General features: G+C 36.4%; 1 protein-coding gene across 3 annotated transcripts in view; it reads left to right on the top strand.

Moving 5' to 3' along the window:
* The window catches only part of Col11a1 (collagen type XI alpha 1 chain), a 175,182-nt gene that overhangs the window by 15,076 nt on the left and 136,208 nt on the right, over positions 1 to 23,898 (top strand). For all 3 annotated transcript variants that reach the window (XM_035451017.1, XM_035451016.1, XM_027395556.2), the window contains exons 2-4: positions 5,148 to 5,315; positions 10,106 to 10,319; positions 16,152 to 16,314. In XM_035451017.1, coding sequence (XP_035306908.1) covers positions 5,148 to 5,315; positions 10,106 to 10,319; positions 16,152 to 16,314 — 545 coding nt within the window. The remainder of the gene's footprint in view (positions 1 to 5,147; positions 5,316 to 10,105; positions 10,320 to 16,151; positions 16,315 to 23,898) is intronic.

The raw sequence follows: 23,898 nt of genomic DNA, 5'->3' as shown, positions 1-23,898 counted from the left end.
TTTTAGAAAGTTATCATTACAGAAGTGATTTTTGCTGAGTATTTATATGTTTCGGCCACTTTTCTCAGGGATTAAAATTCGTTATCATGTTAAATTCTCAAAAATGAAGTTAAGTTGGATAAAGTAATTTGGGAGGATTTAAGTGGCTTACACAAAGTCATTAACTGCTGGGATTGTAGAAATCACTTCATGAAGAGAGCACTTGCTATACAGCATGCAGGACCTGAGTTCAGATCCTCAGAACTCATGTACATGCTGGGTGTGGTGGGGTGAATTTTTAACTCCAGCACTAGGTAAGGGTGTATAGAGATGGATGGATCCTAGGAGCTCAACTGCCAGGCAGCTCAGCTCTGAATCAGCGAGTTCTGGGTTTAGGGAGAGTCCTTGTCTGCAAAAAGAAAGAGAGTGTTAGAGAAAGTCATGTCATGTTAACCTATGTCACACAAGCACAGGCATGCACATTAACATACACATGTGTGCATCTAGAAAGATAATAGTTTCTGAGCTTGAGTTAGAACTTCAACAGTTTTAGCTAGAGAAATATAGTTGGCAGATTACTTTTGTTAAGGAATCTTATGAGTTTTGAAAAACTGTCAGAATATTGGTAGTCAGTAAATTATAACATATTTATATGTTATGGTTCCCATCATGGATCAATACTATATCTCATAGTATTAGAATTATAGTTTTTTAAATTGTTTTTTATTACACTTTGCCTACTTGGTGTGTGGGGGTCAAGAAAGGAGAGGAATGGCAGAAAATTTAAGTGGTGTGCATGGGGAAATAATTCTGTGACTTAATCCATGTCTAAATGCATGCAATACAAAGTCACAAAGAGATAATTAAACAAACACAAACTATGTGTTACCTAGGGGAGCATGAGGCACTACAATAGTGTCATATAGACTACTAAAAGGAGTAAGGTTTCCTGAATGATTCTGTGTTCTAGGATTAGATGAAGATGTGTAGTAAATCTAAATTTACCAGATCTCATTACTGGCTGTGCATTGGATTAAAAAAAAATTAGTTTTGGTATGTCTAAGGTGTAGAAGAAAGATATTAGTAAGATTTTGTTCAGAAAATATAGGTCAATTGAGTGTTTGGAATGTCTGAGGCCCTAAATCCAATCCTAAGTTGGGGGGGGGAGGGAGAGACTGAGACACAGAGACAGAGAGAGCACAAAAAGTACAGATACTTTGATTTTATGATCTGTATAGACCTTGCTGAAGCCATGGAGAACTGACAGTAGTGTGTAAAAAGAGCTGTGGGTAACAGATAAATGAATGAGTGTAGATGTTTCTAAGACTTCCCAGGTAGACACTGAGTATAAGTTGCATACAGTAATTCTCAAGTCTAACAAGGTCTTTAGCCATTTAAAATGTAAAACCATATTATGTCAGGTACCATATAAAAATCCATGTAGGAAGGCAGTGTTGGTCATTAGAATTGTGTTCTAAGACAGTTCTTCAAGGCTTCAACAAATCCAGCTGGCAAACAGGTCTTTGAGATCAAGATTTTTAATTATTGTCATTTTCTTTTGTTTTTGAAACTGTGGCACACAGAGTGTGATAGTTTTCTGTGTTCATAACACATACACTAAATGGCAGAGGTAGAACTCAGAAGTAGTCATAATTTCCAACACTATATCACATAGGCTTCAGCAGCATATAGAGAAGTTTGGGGAAGAAATACCAAAGGAACAGCACAATCAAAGTATTGAGAGACGTTAGATAGATGATCAATATGGATGCTGCAGGTAACAGAAATACAGGATCAAAAACATGGGAACAAACTGCTGAAATGATGGGGATGTCCAAGAGGCCAACGAAACACACAGAAAGTCCATTGAGATCTTTACAAGTCTTGTTTCTTGATGAGAAAGTACATGGAACTTAGATAACGACATTTCAATACACTGTCTCTTGTAATTTGCTCATTTGGTCAGCATTTTATATACTCCCCTCTATGTGTGTGTTTATATGTTGGGTACAGACTCATTTATGCGTGAGTGTGTGAGTGTGGTACACATCTCTGTGTATAAATCTATTATCTTCTAATTTGGGAATACAAACCAAAGAGTAGGCAAATAACTGTGAATGGTGCAATGCCAGGATAAGCACACAAGACTAAGATTCAGGAGAGAAATAATGCTTTTTAAATTTACCATCTTGGTTATCTCCTCCCTCCCACTCAGACAAAGTGGTGTTAATTGTTTCAGATAGTGGATAAGGATATGTAAAGCCCCAAAGTAGACAAAAGTATGTACTATTTTTTTCTTTAGTCTCAACTAGTATTTCTACAGCACTGACAGGTGGTATTTCTGGGTGGAATTTCTGGGTATTTCTGGGTATTCCAACATCAGAATGGACATGCACTGGGTTTGGTGGGGTGGGGGCTGGAACTAAGAGGAAAATTCGGTATGACTAGATCATCAAGATTTTCTCTGCAAGGAATGTGGAATGTGGATGCCATCTGGAAGTCAGTGGGGTTCACTGAAGGAATTCAAGCAGCAGAGTAGCTTGAACCATGGAATTTAGGAAGCTCAATCAAGCAGTGGAATGCAAATGGATGGGGAAAACATGGAAGCCCTTTAAATGGCGTTCACAGTAATAATCAGGCTCTTGTGTCCTGTATCCCTGTTTGATAAGCCTATAGTATACATGAGAAGAAGGGGCAAAATTTACTGAACTGAATTACTGAATTATATGTGCCAGAAAATGCTTAATGATGGAGGCATGAAAGAAATAAAATACTAAGAACATCTAAGAGTAACTTCGAATATTAGAGATTGAATGTTTAAGATATACGTAATTATACATAATAAGTGATTTTTTTTGAGACAGGGCTTCTCTGTAGCTACGGAGCCTGTTCTGGAACTAGCTCTTGTAGACCAGGCTGGTCTCAAACTCTATTGATGCCTGTTATCATGGAATTGCAGCCTTCTAGGCTCTGTTCACGTCTGTTCTGAAGTCTTGCTCAACTTTGAGCAAGAAGAAAAATAAAATAAGCAGATAATGTGCCCTGGTTTTCAGTCACATTCTCTTTCAGAGTAATTTCTATCCTACAAAGTAAATTGCATTTAATCTAAAGTAAATATCAACATCAGGAATCAATTAGCTGTCTTACAATAATTTCAGACTATTTTAAGTATGTTTTAAGTTTTCTTTTGTAGTTTTCATCTGTGGGTTATTACAGCAAGAATGGGGGTGGAAAAAAACAGGCTTGAGATTTACACAGACCCTGAGAGTATCTGTAGCTTAATATTTGATGCTCAGTTCTCTCCTCTGCATATCAGGAAAAGACACAAAATTTGTGAAGGTTTGTGCCTTTAAGGAAATAGTCTGGTTACAAACCACATATAGGGTCTTTGTACATGACACTTAGTATAAATATTATTTTCCTAGTTTTATCACTTGAAAAAATAGGACAGCAAGAATTGATTAAAAACAACCTTTTGTAGCAGGACTAGTGAAAACAAAGTTTTTCAAATACTAGTCAAATTTTGAAATAAATATTCAAAGACTGAACTAAAAAAGGCCTCTGTATTTGATCACTTCATCCTCTCTTATTTCTACAAAGATATTTTTCTTTCCAATAATCACACTGTATGCTACATTAAATAGTGTATGGATTTTCATTTGTCAGCTACATGACATAGGTGCACATGGATTTGTTATTAGAGCAAATTATATTCATGACACCATGTAAGGCCGGGTCGATAAAACTCTACCTATGTCTGTTGGCAGATGTCCAAGTCAGTCCTTCTTGAGTTAATAAACTCAGGGAATGTTCTTGTACATCTAGTTCACAACTCTCATTCAGTTGTTCCTTCATACATTCTGTGACAAATTGACTGATAATTGTAAGTAAATATTTATTGAAATGGTAATTCTTGAATAGCCAGATGCTGGTTAGTCTGTCCTTGGAGAAAAGATGTAATGATGCTATCTCCCTGTTTCTAGAATCAATCCCAATTTCTTTCTGACTAAGTCCTGACATAAACAACATTCTAAGAGGTGCAGTATAGTGGTAGTGGCTGTTAAGAGCTCACTATTGCAGTCCTTTGTATTAGCTAGAGCTTTTAGTCATAAGTGAACAAGGTAACATTTTTTTGTACACTCCTACAAGTTAGACATGACTTCTTACCTAGTTATTGAAACATTTTATTGCTGGCTCCATTAGAATCTCAGTATTTTAAGGACTATGTCTCAGGCATGCTGAAATACAAATTGGCCAGCACATGAACTACTTGGAACATTTTTGTTTATTTTTGAATACAGAAAGGAGTTAATATATCATAAGCATATTGGCATTATGGGTTTCAATATTCATTTGCAAACAAGTACTATTCCACTTGATTCATGTATTTTCTCAGTGGATTAAATTAATTGTTTGGACTAGGGATTTTGAAAGTCCAAAGCTACCAAATATATCTTTTTTTTTTTTCTGGTTTATGCTATGTAGTGAACCATCAGTGTTTTGAAGGTTATCCATGTTGTCATGGGGTCAGCATATCCAGCACCACAAAGATCTAGTCAGGTGATTTCCTCTATCAGAGCTTCACTACTTTTAATAACTAAATATAATATATATCACATACTGTTCATTCACTCACCATTTATAGGAGACACACTTTGTTTTAGACTTATTGCTATAATGAATAATACTATAGTGAACTCACTTTGAATTCTTTGGATATATAACTATTGGGGTTCTGAAGTTATATGCTACTTTTTTGTTTTGAGATCATTCATGATATTACTTTCCTAAAATCCCTAGAATAAAGAGTTAAGATGCATGTTAGGGAGCATTTGGTACCAATAGATTCAGGAAGAGAAGAGGTATCATTGACTTCATTTGTGTAACCACCAATGAATCAATTAGTTCCAGTGGATGGTTCAACCCAGTGGTCATACACTTGGCCCTAGTGAAACAAATCAGGTCACAAAATCTGAGAAAGGCACTAAAAAGGACAAAGAAATTTTGGTAGAATTAAATTTTAAGAGAAGGGATGGGGAGAGAGCAATCAGAATGCATTATATTATATATGGATAGAATTGTTATATAACAAATTTAATAATTAAATACTGAAACTAAAAAGTATTGTTATTTAAATTATTCAATTATTTTCACTTATTTTTTTTCAGCTGCTCCAGTTGATATACTAAAAGCACTAGATTTTCACAATTCTCCAGTGGGGATATCTAAAACAACAGGATTTTGTACAAACAGAAAGAATTCTAAAGATTCAGATATTGCTTACAGAGTTACAGAGGAAGCACAAATCAGTGCCCCAACGAAACAGCTATTTCCAGGTATGTTCATTTTATCTTTGCTCCTGTTGCTACTACTACTTCTATTCTTTTTTAGCTTACTTCTCTTAACGTTTAATTCTCCATAGTGTCTATTCTTTCATTATCTGAAGAACTCATATCTGACTTCATGCATCAATTTTTAAATTATGCAGAAAACATGATAAAGGAATTCAATATTATAAATAAAATATCATTTTCATGGAAGGATATATACTCTTTACCCTCTTCCTTTTCTCCTTCCTTCCTTCCTCCCTCCCTCCCTCCCTCCCTGCCTCCCTCTCTCTCTCTCTCTCTCTCTCTCTCTCTCTCTCTCTCTTTCTTTCTTTCTTTCTTTCATGGTGTGTGTGTGTGTGTGTGTGTGTGTGTGTGTCTTTCTGCTATAAGCAGTGTGCCAGATAGGGCCTCACTGTGTAGTAGAGGCCTGCTTTCAAATGACCAAATAGTGATCTTTCTGTCTTAGCCTCTTGTGGAATCACCATACCCTGTTTTAAAGTATTTTGAAAACACATTTATCTTGGGCAGTTATTAAAATTTCCATTATATTTTCTGATTTTTATTAGGTTTTGGTGACAAAAGCAAAATATTGACATAAAATACAGTAATGAAAAATTGACTGCACTTAAAAGTTAAAGGTTAAAAGTTCTTAAAATATTAAGTCCATACTATATTTTGAAATTCACTTTAAATTAAAAAAAAATCATAGTAACATTACTTTCACCTTTTCATTTAACTATGTATCTTCTATATCTAGGAGGAAAACAATAATTTTGAATAGAAAATAAAACGAATGCAAACTAATGGAACTCGTCTAGAAATACTAAATATGATACATTTTATAATATTTTTATAATTGACTCATTATCTCAAGATCATGGTAGTTAATTTAATTAATTTAGTGTTTGAGCATTTCTTCATGGAGAGTGACCATTATGTATGCTTGTGGAATCTTCTTCTACTCCAGTTAACAGAAATTATGTGTATGAATGTTTTACTCCAGTTAGCACTTGTGTTCTGGCCTATGGTTTTAACAATAACTATTTCAGTAAGAGACTCCTATGATAGGCATCTCCTATACATTCCTTCTTGGACAGGAGAATGTCCTGAAAATTATTCATTTATAGTAATTAAAGATAATAATGATAATCTCACCATTATAAATAGTAAATCAGAGAAAATTATTTTAAAAGCAGTGCATTTTCTGATGAACACAGTTGGAGGACTGGACACTTCAGCAGTCATCATTGCAAGGAAGGAGTTATATCAGGAAGAGAGAGTAATATATTGTTGCTGAATGAAAATGTATGTCCTCCAAAGCTCCAGGATGAGACAAAATTGGAAGATCTGAAAATGTGCACTTTTAAATTAAATAAAACATTTGTTTTTCAAATTCTCATTGCCACCTTTGGAATACCTGATATAAATATAAATATCCTGCTGAAAAACATGTATATTGACTTACATAGTCAAAACCACTAAAGAGGATATTTAAGTTCAATTAATAGATGAGGAGTTGGATAGATGAAGAATTTTACCTAAGTAGCAATGCCTAACCATCTAAGGCACTAGACCAATATGATGTATTTAAATATAATGGTAGTTATAGTATAGAGTATCACTGAATCATCACCACCACAGAGAATTTTGGAAGATACATTCTGCTTGGAAAAATATTGAACAAAATTTTGAATTCTTAAGGTCATTGTTATTATGCCATTTTACATATTATTTATTAATGAAAGCAACATCTATTGATATTAAACCTATTCTAAGAGTTGTGGCTGAACCTTATGATAATCATGGTAATTATTATAGACACATTCTTCTAGATAAATGTACATATCAAACATTGGACACTGACACTTTTAACAACAGTCATTAAGCATGTCTAAAATCTGTGTTTATATTTCAAAATATGGATTTTTAAAGATGTTAAATTTTACATTTGATGTGCTCACTATGTGTTGATGACTGTTTCATGTATTTAATGTAGTATAGACTCAGTACTATATTAACAAGATAGAGTTTTCAGAACTTAGATGCACAATTTCAATGGCTTTTTAAAATTTCACAAAATCCCCTTACTATTATATGAGTACAATTGTTTCTGATATCTTACCTTTCCTGAATGTCTCTACATAGACTTATTCACTTTTTTGGTTAAGATGTACAAAGTATTTTTCCCCAGATCATAATGTTTTGATGTCTTATTTTTTTCACTATGAGATCATGGAAAATTTGAGTTTATTTACCTTGGGCCCTATTCAGTAATAGACTGAATTACCTGATTATATATTTCAATAGCATAGCAAAAATAAAACTTGTTGTTAAGTGATGTGCTTTATAGTTTTTCCATTTTACTTTTATGATTTATCCCCTAGTGGTTTTCATAAAACTATGAAATTAAAGCCAAATAAAACTAAAATTTCCTGCTATGTTTAAATCAAGTTAGAAAACAGAGATGTACTTTGAGGTGAAGTTCTTGAGCAGTACATATGAGATCCTGGGTTTAATCATCATACTAAGTAAAAATTCCAGTTGAACAATATACATTTGTATAGGCACATGAATGATTCATTTCAACTGGTTAGAAATGATGATTTGATCGCTTGAGAAATTGAAAACAAATACTTTTTATTGTGGAATTTTGTTTAGTTTAAAAATATGAGACAGCATTATTAGCCAACATTAGTTAACATTGGTCAACATTAGTTAACACCAACAAATATTAGTCAACATTATTTGACTCCTTTTTGGTGGCATGCTACTTAATTTCTATAGCAACTCTAGAGTTAAGTCTACATTATTAGCTCAGTTAAAGGACATTATATAATATTTTAAGAACATATGACAAAAATATCTTGTGGCCAATGTATCTGACAACACCCAGGATAATGACATTTTATTTGTGTGCATGTCTAAATTCATTTATATGAGTGTGTGTGTGTGTGTGTGTGCGCGCGCACGCGCACGAGCGTATACATGCATGTGTGTGTATGTGACAGAGGACAATTTAGAAGTGTTGTTTCTCTTTTTCCACCATGTGGTCCTGGGTATTGAACTCAGGTCATCAGGTGTGGCAGCAAGTCCCTTACCTATGAAGCCATCTTACTAGCCCAATACCCCAACATTTTAACTAAGATACTATATTACCAATTTATGTGTATATGTGCAATGTAAAAATATATATCCACACTACCTGTCAGTGTTCCCCTTTGAATAAATTTGTAAGATTTCTCTATCAGGAAACATCTTTCTTTCATTGCTATTTGTAGCAGATTCATAAAGTTCCATTTTGAATGATATTTATTGAACCATCTTCAGTCATTTAAGTCTATTTGAAAGAAACATTTATGCTATAATAAATCATGCTTTGATGAGATGCAAACAGTATCCTTGCAAATAAGCATCTTCTCTTCATGAACAGAAAAAGAACTATATATCTCTGTCATCTTTGAATGTATGATAGTCCTACTCACAGTGCCTTTTAAAAAATCATTTCATATTACAACCTGTAATTGTATTAAAAATCAATGAATTTAATATGAAAGCTCTTGGTATTGGCTCAGACATAATCCATAACAAAATACCTATTTTGTAATGGATAATATTTTAACTGAAGTAATAAATTTCTTCTAAATGATGTTGTAATATATATTATGTATTACATACAATCAAATACATAATATATGTATATACATGTGAATAGTGCTTATATATCATACTTATTGTTACTTTGAAAAATAAAACCTACCACATAGTGTGTAATGTGTCCATAATACTACAAACAGTCCAAGTATAAGAGACACATATTAAGGCAATCCTCAAATTGATGTATTCAACATATGTTTAGTAAGCACTTGTGTAGCTCAGGCAGTAGGCTAGGTACTTGAGATAAGATCATGGAAAAAGAAAACAAAAATGATATTATTCCTTCATTGCTTAGCAGTTCTGATTTTCAGTGGCATGCTTCTCAATGGTGAAACTGAATTGTGTGATAAAAAAATCTCCTAGGTGTTTGCATAGATGATGAAACTAATGCCTTTATATTATCTTATTACAGTGTCTTTTTACAAAGAGCATGTATGGGAAAGTGAGGTCAAGGCTTAGAAATACAAAGCTTATATCAAAAGTGGTGGCTGAATAAATGTTTGAGGATTGTTTTCCAGGGCTGGAGAGATGCCTCTGCTGTTTAGAGCCCTTACTGCTCTTGCAGTGGTATGGAGTTTACTTCCCAGCACCCTTGCCAGGTGGTGGCCCACAATGAATGAAGCTCCAGTTCCAGATAATCTGATGTCTGTCATGCATCCAGGCACACAGTTACACATAATTAAAATATAAAAATAGGGACCAGAAAGGGACTCAATGGCTAAGAGTGAACACTGTTCTAGAGGATCAGAGTTCTATTCCTAGTGTCTACACTGGGCAGTTCACAGTCACCAGCACTCACAGACAATTCCTTCTTTGCTTGAAAAAATTAAAAGCACATCTTAAACGATAATTAAAATTTTTAGAGGAGTTCTCTGCTACATTTGAAATTGTACTTTTAGCATGATCTTTCTGACTATGGACTCCATTTCTCATAATCTTTATTCTTTAAATAAATGGCTTTGACATTAACTCGAATGAATATACAGAGAAAACTTGATAGTCATATGGTCCCCTTCACAACCACACTATTAGTTTAACTGTTTCCTGTTTATTTATCTGAGTCATATAAAATGTTCAGGTAAAAGTGTGACCTAGGAACAATTTAGAAATCTGGACTTCCTAACTCATTTTTGTCTTTTCAGGTGGAACTTTTCCTGTAGATTTTTCAATACTATTTACAATAAAACCCAAAAAAGGAACCCAAGCTTTCCTTTTATCAATATATAATGAACACGGTATTCAGCAACTTGGTGTTGAGGTTGGGAGATCACCTGTCTTTCTGTTTGAAGACCACAATGGGAAACCCAGCCCTGAAGACTATCCCCTGTTCTCAACAGTTAACATCGCTGATGGGAAGTAAGTCACACAGTGAGAGAGTGTTAGCTATGCTGAAACTTTTCATTAATCATTCAACTGTCTTTCTGATGCTATTGATAGAAAACACCCCAAAAGACCACCACAAAATCCCCAATATTTGTGTAGTCTACTTCATAGTCTGTACAGGTAAAGACAAAAAATAAAAAAAAAGAAAAAAAGAAAACCTGTGTGGATGAGAGAGAAAAGCAGTGCAGTGATGACAACAGGAAATTAAAAAATGTTGCAACCTTAACAACAGAGATGAGGGCTATAGGATGGCATGTAAGTTAGTCATCAAACTGATTATCCATCAACGGGTTGAAGTAGAAGCAGACACCCATGGCTAAACACTGAAATGAACTGGAATCCAGTTGCAGAGAAGGAGGAGTGATGAGCAAAGGGGCCCACACCAGGCTGGTGAAACCCACAGAAACAGCTGACCTGAACAAGGGAAAGCTCTTGGTCCCCAGACTGCTAGCTGGGAAATCAGCCTGGGACTGATCCAGACCTCATGAATGTGGTGTCAGTGAGAAGGCATCGGAAATCTATGTGACCTCTTAGTATATCAGTACTTATCCCTAGCATAGGAAGGGACACTGGAATCCTATTCCAAAAAAAGGTTATATTCACTCATCTTAGACACATGGGAGAGGGCCTAGGCCCTATCCCAAAGGATATGACAGACCCTTCAGAGCCCCTATGGATGGCTTCACCCTCCCTGGGGAGCAGAAAGGGTATGGGATAGGTAGTGTGTTAGTTGGGTGCGGCAGGGGAGGAGGGAAGGGAGAGGAAACTGGAATTGACATGTAAAACAATCTTGTTTCTAATTCAAATAAAAATGGAGGGAAAAAAAAGAACAGAGATGAGGGAAGACCAGTGGTTCTGATGGTTCAGTGGATGGAGGCACTTGCAGCCAAGCCTGTCCACTTAGGTTTAATCCCTGGGAATGACATAGTGGAAAGAAAGAACACATATCATCAGGCTCATTCCTGGATAAGACTGACTCTCCCTATTTTAGCAGCGGCTAATTGCCTGTAGCTCTTCCTGTAGGGCTTGGACCTTGTGAGAATTCTCCCATGCACACTGGCATGTCAACTGGCATTGCCACTGTTCAGGTTTCATTTAGGTGACTGGATTGGTAAGATTTCATGTGCACAATTCCTTCTCATATATAGAAGACTCTATCTTATAGCAAATGTTCAGGTTCTGGTTCTTACATTCCTGCCTATTCTTATGTGATGTTCCCTGATCCTTAAGTATAGGGCTCATACTATTATCAACTGGGGATGATCATGCACAGTGAGTTGTATAGGAGATATTTTTAATGCATCATATTGCTGAAATATTTTTAATCTATGTTGTCTTAAGTTTTAAAACATTCTTATGTTATATATTATACCAAATCTCAGTTCCCTCTCCCTCCCATCCTCTCATTTCCGCCATCAAACCCCCATCTCACCCCGCTCCCATCCACTCCTCAGGGAAGGTGAGGCCTTTCATGGGGGAATCATCGAAGTCTGTCATATCATTTGGGGCAGGACCCAGGCCCTCCCCGGTGTATCTAGGCTAAGAGTGTATCCTTCCATGGGGGAATAGGCTCCCGAAGCCCATTTGTACACTAGGGATAAATACTGGTTCCACTGCCAGAGGCCCCATAGATTGCCCAAGCCCCCAACTGATACTCACATTCAAGGAGTCTGGTTTGGTCTTATGCTAATTCCCCAGTTGTCAGTCTTGGGTAGGTGAAACCCCCCTTGCTCAGGTCATCTATGCTGTCTTTTAAACTAGAAAAAATCTTAGTGTATCCTTGATCTAAATTCATAGCAATAGTTTTAAGTTTGACCAATTCTTCTTTTTTTTTTATTAGTTCAAATTAGGAACAAGCTTGCTTCCTGTGTCAATCCCTTCTCCCTCTCCCTGCCCTCCCTGCCAATTCCCCACCAGCCTCACACCCCATTCCCCCTCTGCTCCCCAGGGAGGGTAGTGCCCTCCATGGGGGCTCCCCAAAGTCCACCACATCATGCTGGGCTGGGCCTAGGCTCTCCCCCATGTGTCCAGGCCAAGAGAACATCCCTTCACGAGGGATGGGCTCTCAAAGTCCCTTCTTACACCAGGGAAAAATTGCCAAGGCCTCCTCATTGACATCCACATTCAGGCATCTGGGTCAGTCCTGTGCTGGCCTCCCAGACAGTAATCTGGGGTCCATGTGCTCCCCCTTGTTCAGGCCAGCTGTTTCTGTGGGTTTCACCAGCCTGGTCCCAACCCCTTTGATCTTCATTCCTTCTTCTCTGCAACTGGGTTCCAGAGTTCAGTTCAGTGTATAGCTGTGGGGATTTTGACCAATTCTTAAAATAAAAAAGGAAGACTCAGTAAACAATCTTGAAACAATTATGAAATAGATAAGAAGTTGTATGTATGCATTCTATAGTGGTAAAGTACTATTTGATAATATGATGAGTAAATCAATAGGTAGAAATAGTCATTAATTTTTCTTTTTCTTTTATTTATTTATTTATTTTTCTCTCATATAATGCATCCCAACTGCAACCTCCCCTCCATCTCCCTCCTACCTCCCCTCTCACCTAGAACCACTGCTCCTCAGTTTTCCTTCAGAACAGAGCAGCCTTTCAGTGGTATCAACCGAATTCAACATAACAAGATGTAAAAAGACTAGGTATATACCCTCATATCAAGGCTGGGCTAGGCAACCCAGTAGGAGAAAATAGGTCCCAGGGGGGAGGAAAAAAGAGTCAGAGGCATGGCCACTACCATTATTAGGAGTCCTTGACCTCCTTGGCTCCTACAATCCTTCCTCCCTCTTTTACGCAGAGCTCCCATAGCTCCTCTAGTGCTGAGCTGTTGGTCTCTGAATCAGCTCCGATCAGCTGCTGGAGGAAGCCTCCATGATTATTGGCCTGCTAGGCACCGATCTTATGAGCATTATGAGTATAGCAGAATATCATTAGGAATAATTTCATTAACATTTTTTGGTCAGTCCTGTTTGGTTCTACTCTAGGTGTCTAGGTGTCTAGGTGTCAGGAATTTATTAGCGGATGCTTACTATGCACAAGTTCTATGGTCTTTTCTTGGGACTATTAAAATGTGACAGCTTTATTAAGATCCAATGACATAACAAGAGTTGGATGCAAAAATTATTGGCATTTGAATACACTTTAGTTTGTTAAGAATAATCATGGAGTTCATCATAACTGACTAATCAATCCATATGTATTTATATACTGTCTATTACTTTGCTGGTAGTTACCAAGGTACAGGTGTTGAAGCCATGAACATTGCAGGAAAAGCCCCTCCACTCTTGTCCTTGTTTATGTGAATATTGTTAGTATTTTGTAGATCAATGAAACATAAACTTAAATGCAAAGTACTGGTAATAATGTCTGTGAATAAAACCACATAAAAGCAAAGGAAAAAATGCACTAAGTAGTAGTATTTCATACTTGGCAGTATGTTATGAAGAGGCTGTTATGAAGAAAGTACAGGAAGTAAGGCCCTGTTTGCATGAGAATGTGGAAGGAAGAGTGTTTCTATGGTGTGATTGCATGGAGCAGTAATGAGACCAGATTGTGATCAGCAACTGGATATCAGAAAGCAAACTTGCAGGAGGTGGAGGTGAGAGCCCCAGGAAGGCTTCTATGAGAGAGACAAGAATAGAAATGAACAGCTCTGTGAATATTTGCTGGACTTCTTTAATTCAAAGATTTAATTTGATGTCTTTTAATTTAATTTAATTTAATTTATTCATGTGTATGGTTTGCATTTCTCTCTCTCTGTGTGTGTGTGAGAGAGAGAGAGAGAGACAGAGAGAGAGAGAGAGACAGAGAGACAGAGAGAGACAGACACAGAGAGAGAGACAGAGAGAGAGAGAGAGAGAGAGAGAGAGAGAGAGAGAGAGGGAGAGACAGAGAGAATACGTGTATCTTTGTACATGTTGATGCATGGCATGGTGCATGTCTGTGTGCGGTAGTGGGGGTGCACTTGAAGGTATGTGTATGTGGAGGCCATAGGACACCCAGGACAACCTTTAGGGTGTTAGTCCTCAGGAACTGTTCTCCCTGTCTCCCCCCCCCCCTTTTATTGAGAGGGAGTCTCTCACTAGTGTAGAACTTTAGCTTGAGGATTAGGCTAGAATGGCTAGTAATAAAACAACAGATGACCACCTGTCTCTACCATCCTGGCACTGGGTTTAGAAATGCATGTTGCCAGGTCCCTGTTCTCATGGGTGCTGGGGATTGGACTCACATCTTAATTATGCAGCCCCTTCATTCATGTTTTGATGCTTGCTAGGGTCACAAAGTCATGAAAAGTACAGAGCAGTTAGTAGTATAAGCTAGAGAGGTGATGGCTTCTACTAAGCCGAGAATCACCAGCTTTTGTTTCATCATAAAAATTCATGATGTTTTATTGTCAATATAGATATCATGAAAGAAAAGGAGCAATTAAGGATTCAAAACTGAGCTAATATTGTACTATGTAAGTTATTATTATTTAAAATGCTATATCTATCTAACGCTTTGGTTTTTGTCATCTCATTAACACAGCTTAAAATAAGTAAAAAAATTGATTTTAGAGTTCAGATCAGATTTTAGCAACTAAAGTTATTTTTATTTTCTGCTAATGAAAAGAACATCACTGAAGACTAGGAGTGGTTTAACTTAGCACACAGGCTTCTTGGCATAAACTTTGTGTAAATTTTACTCTCAGTGTATGCAGTTACTCCAAGGTTCCTTGTATAATCCTTTACTCTACTCAAGGCTTCACTAGTTGAGGGTGCTAGTGGAAATACCAAACACAAAGCCTATATGGAAATGTACTTGGTCGTCACCAGTAGTCATGCCAAATATCATGAAACAGACATTTGGGAATACTCATGCAAGTTTCTGGGTATTTTATTTTATGGATCTACTCCTAGACACTTCTGGAATATTAATCTAGCACTTTTCATTTGGAAGAAAATATAAACCACAGTGGCTTAAAGAATCCAAGCGAATTTCTCTTAGTGGTTTCTGTTAGCACCAGACATTGTTAATAAAACCCTTTTTAGGCTGCAGGGAGAGCATGCATTCTTCCAAGGACTGGCCACATTCCCCCTTCTAAGCCTGTCATCACCACCCTGAATTAGCTGGGGCAGTAGCTATAGAGTGAACTGAGCCTCCCACTCCACACATGCGCTGACTCTGCTTTCTTTCAGTGTTTCTTCTTCTTGCCAGACCTGGAATAAAGAAGAGATATTGTGTCTCAGTTTTGGATCCTGCCCACAGTGGTGATCTATAACTGTCTTGAAATTAAAGTGGAAAAAGAACATGAAAACACTTGAAATAAATGGAGATCAGGACAGAGTAGCACATTGTGTTTTACAATTAGGACATTCAGCTGCTCCAGATGGAGCAGCCATTCAGTCAAGAGACAAACCCTTTCACAGTCACTCTCAGGGGATCGCCAGAGCAGAAGTTTTCTTCATGGTATTCCACTTTGGAAGAAAGAATTTGCACGGAGAGAAACCCAAATCCATCTCAATCTCTGTCAGATGTGCTCATCAGAAAACACAAAGTGAAGCAGAGGGTGGGCATGCCCTTATCAGCACAGGTGCCTGATGCATTCCTGTATCTTAGGAACCTGTGCCCTTTGAGTAGTTGGTGCTGTCCTGGGTAAGCAGGAAGTTGTCACTAGCTAGACCACCGAGGCATAAGTGTGCCTCTGTTTTTTGTACCGTTTCAGTTCACTGTTGCCATTTAAAACTCACGTTCTAATGAGTCTGTTTATTTTGGAGACAGAGCCTCAGCAGCTTACTCAAGAATTGGTTCCATTTTACAGGTGGCATCGGGTCGCAATCAGTGTGGAGAAGAAAACTGTGACAATGATTGTTGATTGTAAGAAGAAAATCACAAAACCTCTCGATAGAAGCGAGAGATCAATAGTCGATACCAATGGAATCATGGTGTTTGGAACAAGAATTTTAGAAACAGATGTTTTTCAGGTAAAAATCAATCAAGTTTATTTAAGATGAGTTTTGTTAGGTCAACTAGGCTAATAAAACTATCTATTGTTACGTTGTAAAACAGTTTAAAGCTCTAAAGGGTGACCTACTTTCTCCCTCTGTGAGTGGAGTGGTGATGTTTTCTATTGTTGGGCCAGTGGAGCATTAGACAAAGGTGACTACAGGGCTAGGGAAGCTTTGCAGAGATTGGTTGATTTGAAACAAGTGTCCAGTTCTCCTGGCAAGGGCAGTTCATTTCACTCTGAAATTTTATTCTCAGTACTTTAGCTTAGAGAAAATAACTTCTTAAATTCCCATTCTAGGAGATTAATTCAGAGAAATATCCCACGCATATATTCTGCCTATCTTCTTTTTGAGTGTTTTCTAATAGAGATCATGTTGATAAAGAAGAACTTTAAATTTTAGAATCTATTTTTAAAAAACGAAGTTCAAGTCATGATGGAAGCTTGTCCAATTGTATTTTGCTAATTATCACTATGAGACTTTCTTTTAATCTGTCAGTCATTGTATCTGGTAACTTATATTTTGGTTTTCAGTCCTTTTATTGTGTAAATAGAACTGAGGCCTGACTCTACTAGGGGGTACACAATGAGGCATTATTAACACAAATTCCTGACACAGTATTTGGAATATAACTACATAAAGCTGTATAATATGATTTATGTATTTTATTTATACATGTCCATCTATTAATATGCACATATGTATACAAATTTAGATAATATATGTTTTTAAAAAGTAAAAGATTGCAAACACAGAGTCTCAGTTAGACCACTGCATATGCATTTATATGAACCATCTAGATCACAGTATTAAACACAGTGAACACCACAATATTGTCAGGTTCTATATTTGGGATACTATTCATTAATGACTTTTTCCAATTACTGTGCACTTAGCTATTTGACTCTTTATAAAATTTTCAAATCTTTTACATCATGATGAATGAATTGCCGAAATATATAATGAGAATAAGCTCTCTGTACATTATTATGTATTAATTGAATATGCAAGGATAACTATTGACCTATTGTATGTGTGGATATCATAGAAAAGTATTATAACTTCTATTCTCTATTCTCAGAAACTTACCTCAAAAGTTCATTAACAGTTTTATAGGATAGTTTTCTAGTTTTGTTAATAAGGATATAAAAGAACATGAGTAGATTTCTTTATTTCTTCTCTTCTGCCCTTCCCTTTCTCTGCCTCACTTCCAATGTCTGATTTTTATTACATAACATTTAAATTCTGAAGTAACCAGAGGAACAGGTAGTTGCTATGAGACTATGTCTCCAGGGAATGTCAGAAGCTACACCCATCAAGTCTCACCAACATAATTCCCTAAACACGATCTTTCCCATAGTTCCTGAATACTCTCTTCTTTTTTGTGTGTTTCTTCATTGTTTCTGTGGTGTAGTGAATCACACTTTGAGTCTCATACATGCTACTCTACAAATCCTCTACCACTGTACCACACTCCAAGGTTTTCTCTTTTCATTCATTCATTCATTCATTCATTCATTCATTCATTCATTTCTTTTTTTTCCTCTTTGCTCCTTAGTGTGGGTAGTTTCCATTATCAGTGTTTGAACTGAGATTCTCTCCCCTGCTGTGTCTGTGTAATTGATATAAAGTTACACTTCATTTCTGTTAGTTTTATTGATCTGTAACACGTTTTATTGTGATTATTTCATACCTGTGTTTCATTAGCCCTATGTGTTTGCATAAGGTTTGCTTTCTTATATTAAAACCTTAAACATAGTAATTAGAGATATAAAGAATCCTGTTAAGTTAATTCTGACCTTGCTATACTGATTCTAGTTCTGATGCTATTTGTTCTCATAAATGTGTGTCTTGCCTAACAATAAGTCTTGAAAGTGTGCTATTGAAAGGAATACATGATAGGCTGAGTAAAATCATGTGTGGGTAAGTGTCAGGAAGACAAAGCATTTGTAGTTGTATTAATGTGAGTCTTGTGAGGAGTCTGCGCTTATGGAAGGTCAGTTTTGTCAGTGATTCTCAGTTCTGTTCCCCGAGGTGTGTAGAAAGACTTGGGTGATCTGGAATTATGCATTTTCCACCTTCTACATAGAAGGCCAAAATGTGGTCGGCAGTTCTGAATATTCAGTGTATTTAAAACCTATTCTTCCAAACTCTCTTTACTAAATACGTCCCAGAATTGTCTGTTTGGTTGTTACGAGATATCTTATAGAACCTCTTAAATAAAACTCAAGGAAATGTACCTTTCCCACCCACAACTGAGTTCCAGTGGAGTGTTTAACTCCTGTGTGTTGGGGGCGGGTAGTTCATAGAATTTTGTCTGTTCCATAAGAAAGCTGGGTGCAGTAGTTTTAATTCCTCTTTATTATTTACTAAACTGATATTAATTGTGATACATGATGCAGTTTTGGAGATAGTTTAAAATTTGTGGTATTAAAATAGAAATTTAGGTGATTCTTCTCTTCAGTTTTCTTACTGCATATTCCGTTTGCAATCTGTAACCGTTTCCCTTGTTCTTCTATCCACGGACTCAGAATTTCTTCCATGATTTTAGCTACAGCATTTCCTTTCTTTATTCAGATATTGTATTCTATACCTGGGGCAAAAATCAGAATTAAAAAAAGAAGAATGAAATAAAAAAGAAACTCCCTGACCAGACAAGGCATCACCAGTGGATAGGGGTGATTCTCTTCCATGGTGCCTACTTTTTCAGAGGTCAGAAAATGTTGCTATCATCACCAGCCAGTTGATGTGTACTTGTACTGCCACAGTATTAATGGCAATACTAATGATGATATCTGAAGGTTTAATTCCTTATGATAAAAACAGACACTATGGAAGCTGCATCATCATATTTAGTCTTCATCTCATCCTCTAGACCTCTAAAATTAGGATAAGTTTATTATCTTACAATTCATTTCTAAAACAATGTTGTGCTGAGTTCTCTGTGAAATGTCTGTGATTACAAAATACAAATGTAAACTGTCACTGCTGTATTCACCAACAACTTTTCAAAATCTTTATCTGTTCCATAAATGTTGAGAACATGTTTCATAGAATATAAATCTTAGAAGGGTGCAAGTGAATGATGTTAACAATTTCAGCTATTTCACTTGAGAAATTAAAGCTAATGTTAAAGGCTTCATTCAGTATCTAAGAAGTACAATGACTAGTGAGGGAACAAAGTTATGGTGAACAACCAAGTATTGTAATTTGAAAGAATCAAAGCTTTTATCTCAGTATTCCAAACTGATACGTTATTTCATAGTGGAATCAGAGAAATGTACTTAACTGAGGGCCATTTGCAGTATTTTGAGAGAGATGCCTTTCCCAACTTAAGGTAAAACATAGCTCTAGCCAATAGAGATGGATACTTGAGGTTGCAATGAACTGAAATAAATAAGTCCTTGTCTTCCAGTAAGTTTTACACCCTCCCACATGTCTAATGAAATCTATAAAGTTTTTACCTTAGTGCAGAGACCAATGTGTTTACCATTCTCTCTTTTTTCCCATAACTGGTAGGTTTCCCATGTGCAGAATAGTGGATTTCCTATGTACAGAATAGTGGATGGCCCACTATTCTGTACATAGGGGCAGTACTAATTGAATTTAGTTGGTTATCAAAACAAACAAACAAAATCAAAATAAAAACTATAAGAAACATAAATTTGAAAGATGTGGAGGTGGGATTATAGAGGAGGGGCATGGAGGAAGTTTTTGGGAGGCAGATATCATTACATTTCATATATGTCTGTGAAATTCTGAAAAATATGGCAAAATACAGGCATTAACATTTTAGCCAATCTATTCTTTCATTGTTCTTACTCAAGCGACTTTACCAAAATTTATGGTTCCACTGAGTCTAGCATATCACTTCTCTAGTTTTAGAAGAGGTACTTCCAATTCATCAGTTGCAAATAATAGTGAATTATGTAATTTACAAAATATAACTTTTGCTGTGGTCCCCATGTATATGTAAATTTAAATAAATTATTTTTCTTATCTGTCTTTGAGTGCTAATTCCTAGCTCCCAGACAGAGATATCACAAAAGCTGTTAGTAGTAGAGCAGTGGTTTTTACTTTGTGGGTCATGACCTATTTGAGGGTTGACTAGTGGTCACCTAAGATGTCAGAAAGTATAGATATTTACATTATGGTTCATAGACATAGCCTGTAAAATGAGGAGGGAAATTTGTATTACTGAAAATTTGAAGATTAAATGATTTAACATTTGTAAAGTCACATCCATGTGAGCAGAAGATTCAGTGGGAATTGACTTAATTCCAAAAATTGTTGTTGACTTTTGGATTTTAGTGGAAATGTAGTTAACATAGTAGCTTCATCCAAAGTGATAATTTATGGTTTTAAAGAACTTTCCAACACCTGAAAACAAAAACAAGTGTTAATATCCACTGGGACTTCATTCTTTACACTCCTGAAGCACTATAGATTACATACAGAAAAAAAGAAGAGGCACTTCCTAGTGATTTATGGTTGTTTGCTTTATTTTTGCATGAAAGCATTTGGATAACTACATTTTATAATATTCCTATAATATTCCTCTGGCTCTGAAAAAAATCATCAAAATTCTTATCTAAAACATTTGTGATTCATGTTTTGTGTAATATACTGTAAGACAAAATTATTTGTTCTATAAGTGTAAGAAATGCATAATTGCAAGAGGAACAGAAGCTGCATTTGGCAAGTGATAATTTGATTAATTTAGTAGTTACACTAAAAGACAAAATTGAACATTGTAACACAAGTTCAATAGAAATTTGTCTTAAAAATCCCTTCACCCCACCCAGAAAACCTAAGGATCCTGCAGCTTTTCTGATAGAAGGACTCAGTGTGTTCATAGATAATTTTAAATTTCCTAATGTTGAAAAATAAATGGTACTCACTCTTCTAAATGTGGATAAAAGCTTTTGTATAGAAATAGCTAAATGTATATACACAACAGTGTCTTATAGCTGTTTTTATAAAATAGTTTTATTCCTTTTGTGTGATTGTGTGGATATGCTTAAGAGTGTGTGTGTGTGTGTGTGTGTGTGTGTGTGTGTGTGTGTGTGTGTGTGTGTGTGTTATGCTCACCTATGCATGAAGGTGAAAGGCAGGCATCAGTTGTCTTCTTCAGCTTCCTTATGTTTTAGTTTTTGATACAGACTCCTACACTGAACTTGTTGTGTACTGACTTGCCTAGACTTTCTGGCCAGCCATGCAGAGAGACCCTTCTCTCTCCAGTTCTTCAGTACTAAGTTGACAAGGCACATGTCTCCATGTTAGGCTGTTCTTCATTTGTTTGTTGTTTTTAAGAGGAATTGAATTTAGATCCTCATGCTTATACATCAAGCACATTATCAACTGAATAGCTTCTCTTTGGTCCCACACTCTTGTTATCTACTAGTTTAGCTTGTCAGATTTTGTTTAGAATTGGTGTGATAAATTCTTTAGTAAGTTGAGATGCTAAACATTACTATTTCTCTTCTGAGTTTCTATTTTAGGAGAAACTTAAGTTCTGCTCCTGGCTATATGTACACAACTTTGGTTTTACCAAGTCTCTAGAGTTTTCCCCTGTCATGACTAGAAGGATCATCTGGTTTTGGATTTTCAGTGTGTAATTACATTCCTGAGTTCTGGAGACTGAGTTCATATGACATGTGTGGTGAAGAACAACACACAAAAATGCACTACATTAGTTACAACCAACCTACAGGGAGCATGTGGGCACTCGCTCAATCTGTTCTTTGAGATGCAACTGTACTTCATTAGAAGGCTGTTGGGTATCTGATTCACTATCTGAATGTATAGGATCATGTCTGCTTCAGTGAAATTTAATTACCAGATGGGGCACACATTTTAATCTAAGGACTTTCTTGACTTCTTATTAAAATTTCATATTCCGTATGCATTTTTGATGGTGATTTTTTATAGATAAAAATGAAGTATTTGATGTAGAGCTAGATTTCAGGACTCTATACAGTTACAAAGCACCACCATACCCACAATACGCTTTGTCCTAAGAGGAACTCAATAACCTCCAGACATCGTGTATATTAAAACATCGAATTTGTATATCTCTCCTTTTACAAGTTTGTCTCTGTATAGCTTACCTTTGAAAGCAGCGGTATTTCTTCCCTTGTCATTTCAAATGTTAAGAACTAGTATTCTCCAGCATTTTGTTTACCTTTAAAAATGGTTGGAGAATTTCATTCCATGCATATAATGTGCTTCTATTAAGTTCACATCCCATTCCCTCTGTTCCATCATCTTTTCTATGTTCTTTCACTACCATTTCCTCCTGACTTTATGTCCTCTGCTGTTTTTAAAACCCACTAGTCCACTTTGTGCTGTCTCTGTGTGTGTGCACATAAGTGCCAGACCATCTACTATGGGCAGCCTCTCAGGTGCTACATACATGTGGAAAACTGACTCACCCTCACTCAGAAGCCATCAGTTACCAGTATATCTTTTGTTAGAGTGGAACTTCAGGAGCCTCTCTGTCATCCATGTTGGCAGTTTGACTGGCTTGATCTTGTGCATGTAGTGACTGTCTCTATGAGTTCAGGTGAACAGCGGGGCAATCATGTCCACCATTAATTGTTTCACTATGGTTACCTACCTCTGTTATAATACTTGAAGCTTGAGGAGAAGCGGTGTTATGTAGCTGTCCAGTAGAACTTGGCATTTGTGCTGCTTGTTCTTTGTCAACTTGACAAAAGCTAAAGATCCTTGAGAAGAGGCACCATCAATTGATGGAGTGTCTCCATCAGACTGATCTATGGGATATTTTCTTGATTGTTGATAGATGGAGGAGGCCTCAAACCAGTAGGGTTGTCACCACTGCTGAACAGGTTGTCTTAAGTGTATGAAAATGTTGGCTGGAAACAAGCAAGTCAGTAGCACCCCTCATGTTTTCTACTTTAACTACGGCCTTCAGGTTCCTGCTTGTGTTCAGATGGGCTGTGTCATGGAAGTGAAGTGTAATCTAAATCACACTTTTTTTACACTGATGATTTGTGCCACAGTGTTTATTTTGATAAACAGGACAAAAATATAGGCCAGCACTTTAGAGGACTGAAAAGGAACTTATTACTTTAGGTTTCTGACACTGCTGCTGAGTAACTATGTGGTGTTTACAGGCATGAATTCTCTGGAATGCTAGCTAAAAGCAACGGGCTTTAACTCTCTTTTTATGGTTTATAAACTACATTTCCAACTCTTAAAAACCTTTAAAAGGATTATCCTGGACAAAATTGTGTTTCATCATCTCTTCAACCCTTTATTTTCTGGTAAACACAACATTAATGTGAATGTATCTCTAGCTCAAAGGAGTATACAAGGGATGTAATTAATCTCATTATTGTTGAGCTACTTTTAGAATGTGATAGTTAAAGGCATAGTCTAGTTCACTTCTTTCTATAAATGGCTGTCTATAGTTCCCACATGAGTGAAAAGTATGCCATCAAAACCACTGAAGTCTTCTTGTCTATTGGTTTTCCTCTGTTCAGGCCTCTGTGTAATGGCTCCCCACTTCCTAGTCTTTCTTCCTTGAAAGCAGCT

This window comes from Cricetulus griseus (assembly GCF_003668045.3).
Source record: "Cricetulus griseus strain 17A/GY chromosome 1 unlocalized genomic scaffold, alternate assembly CriGri-PICRH-1.0 chr1_0, whole genome shotgun sequence".
NCBI classification, from domain to species: Eukaryota; Metazoa; Chordata; class Mammalia; order Rodentia; family Cricetidae; genus Cricetulus; species Cricetulus griseus.
This window is presented reverse-complemented; position numbering and strand designations above follow the sequence as displayed.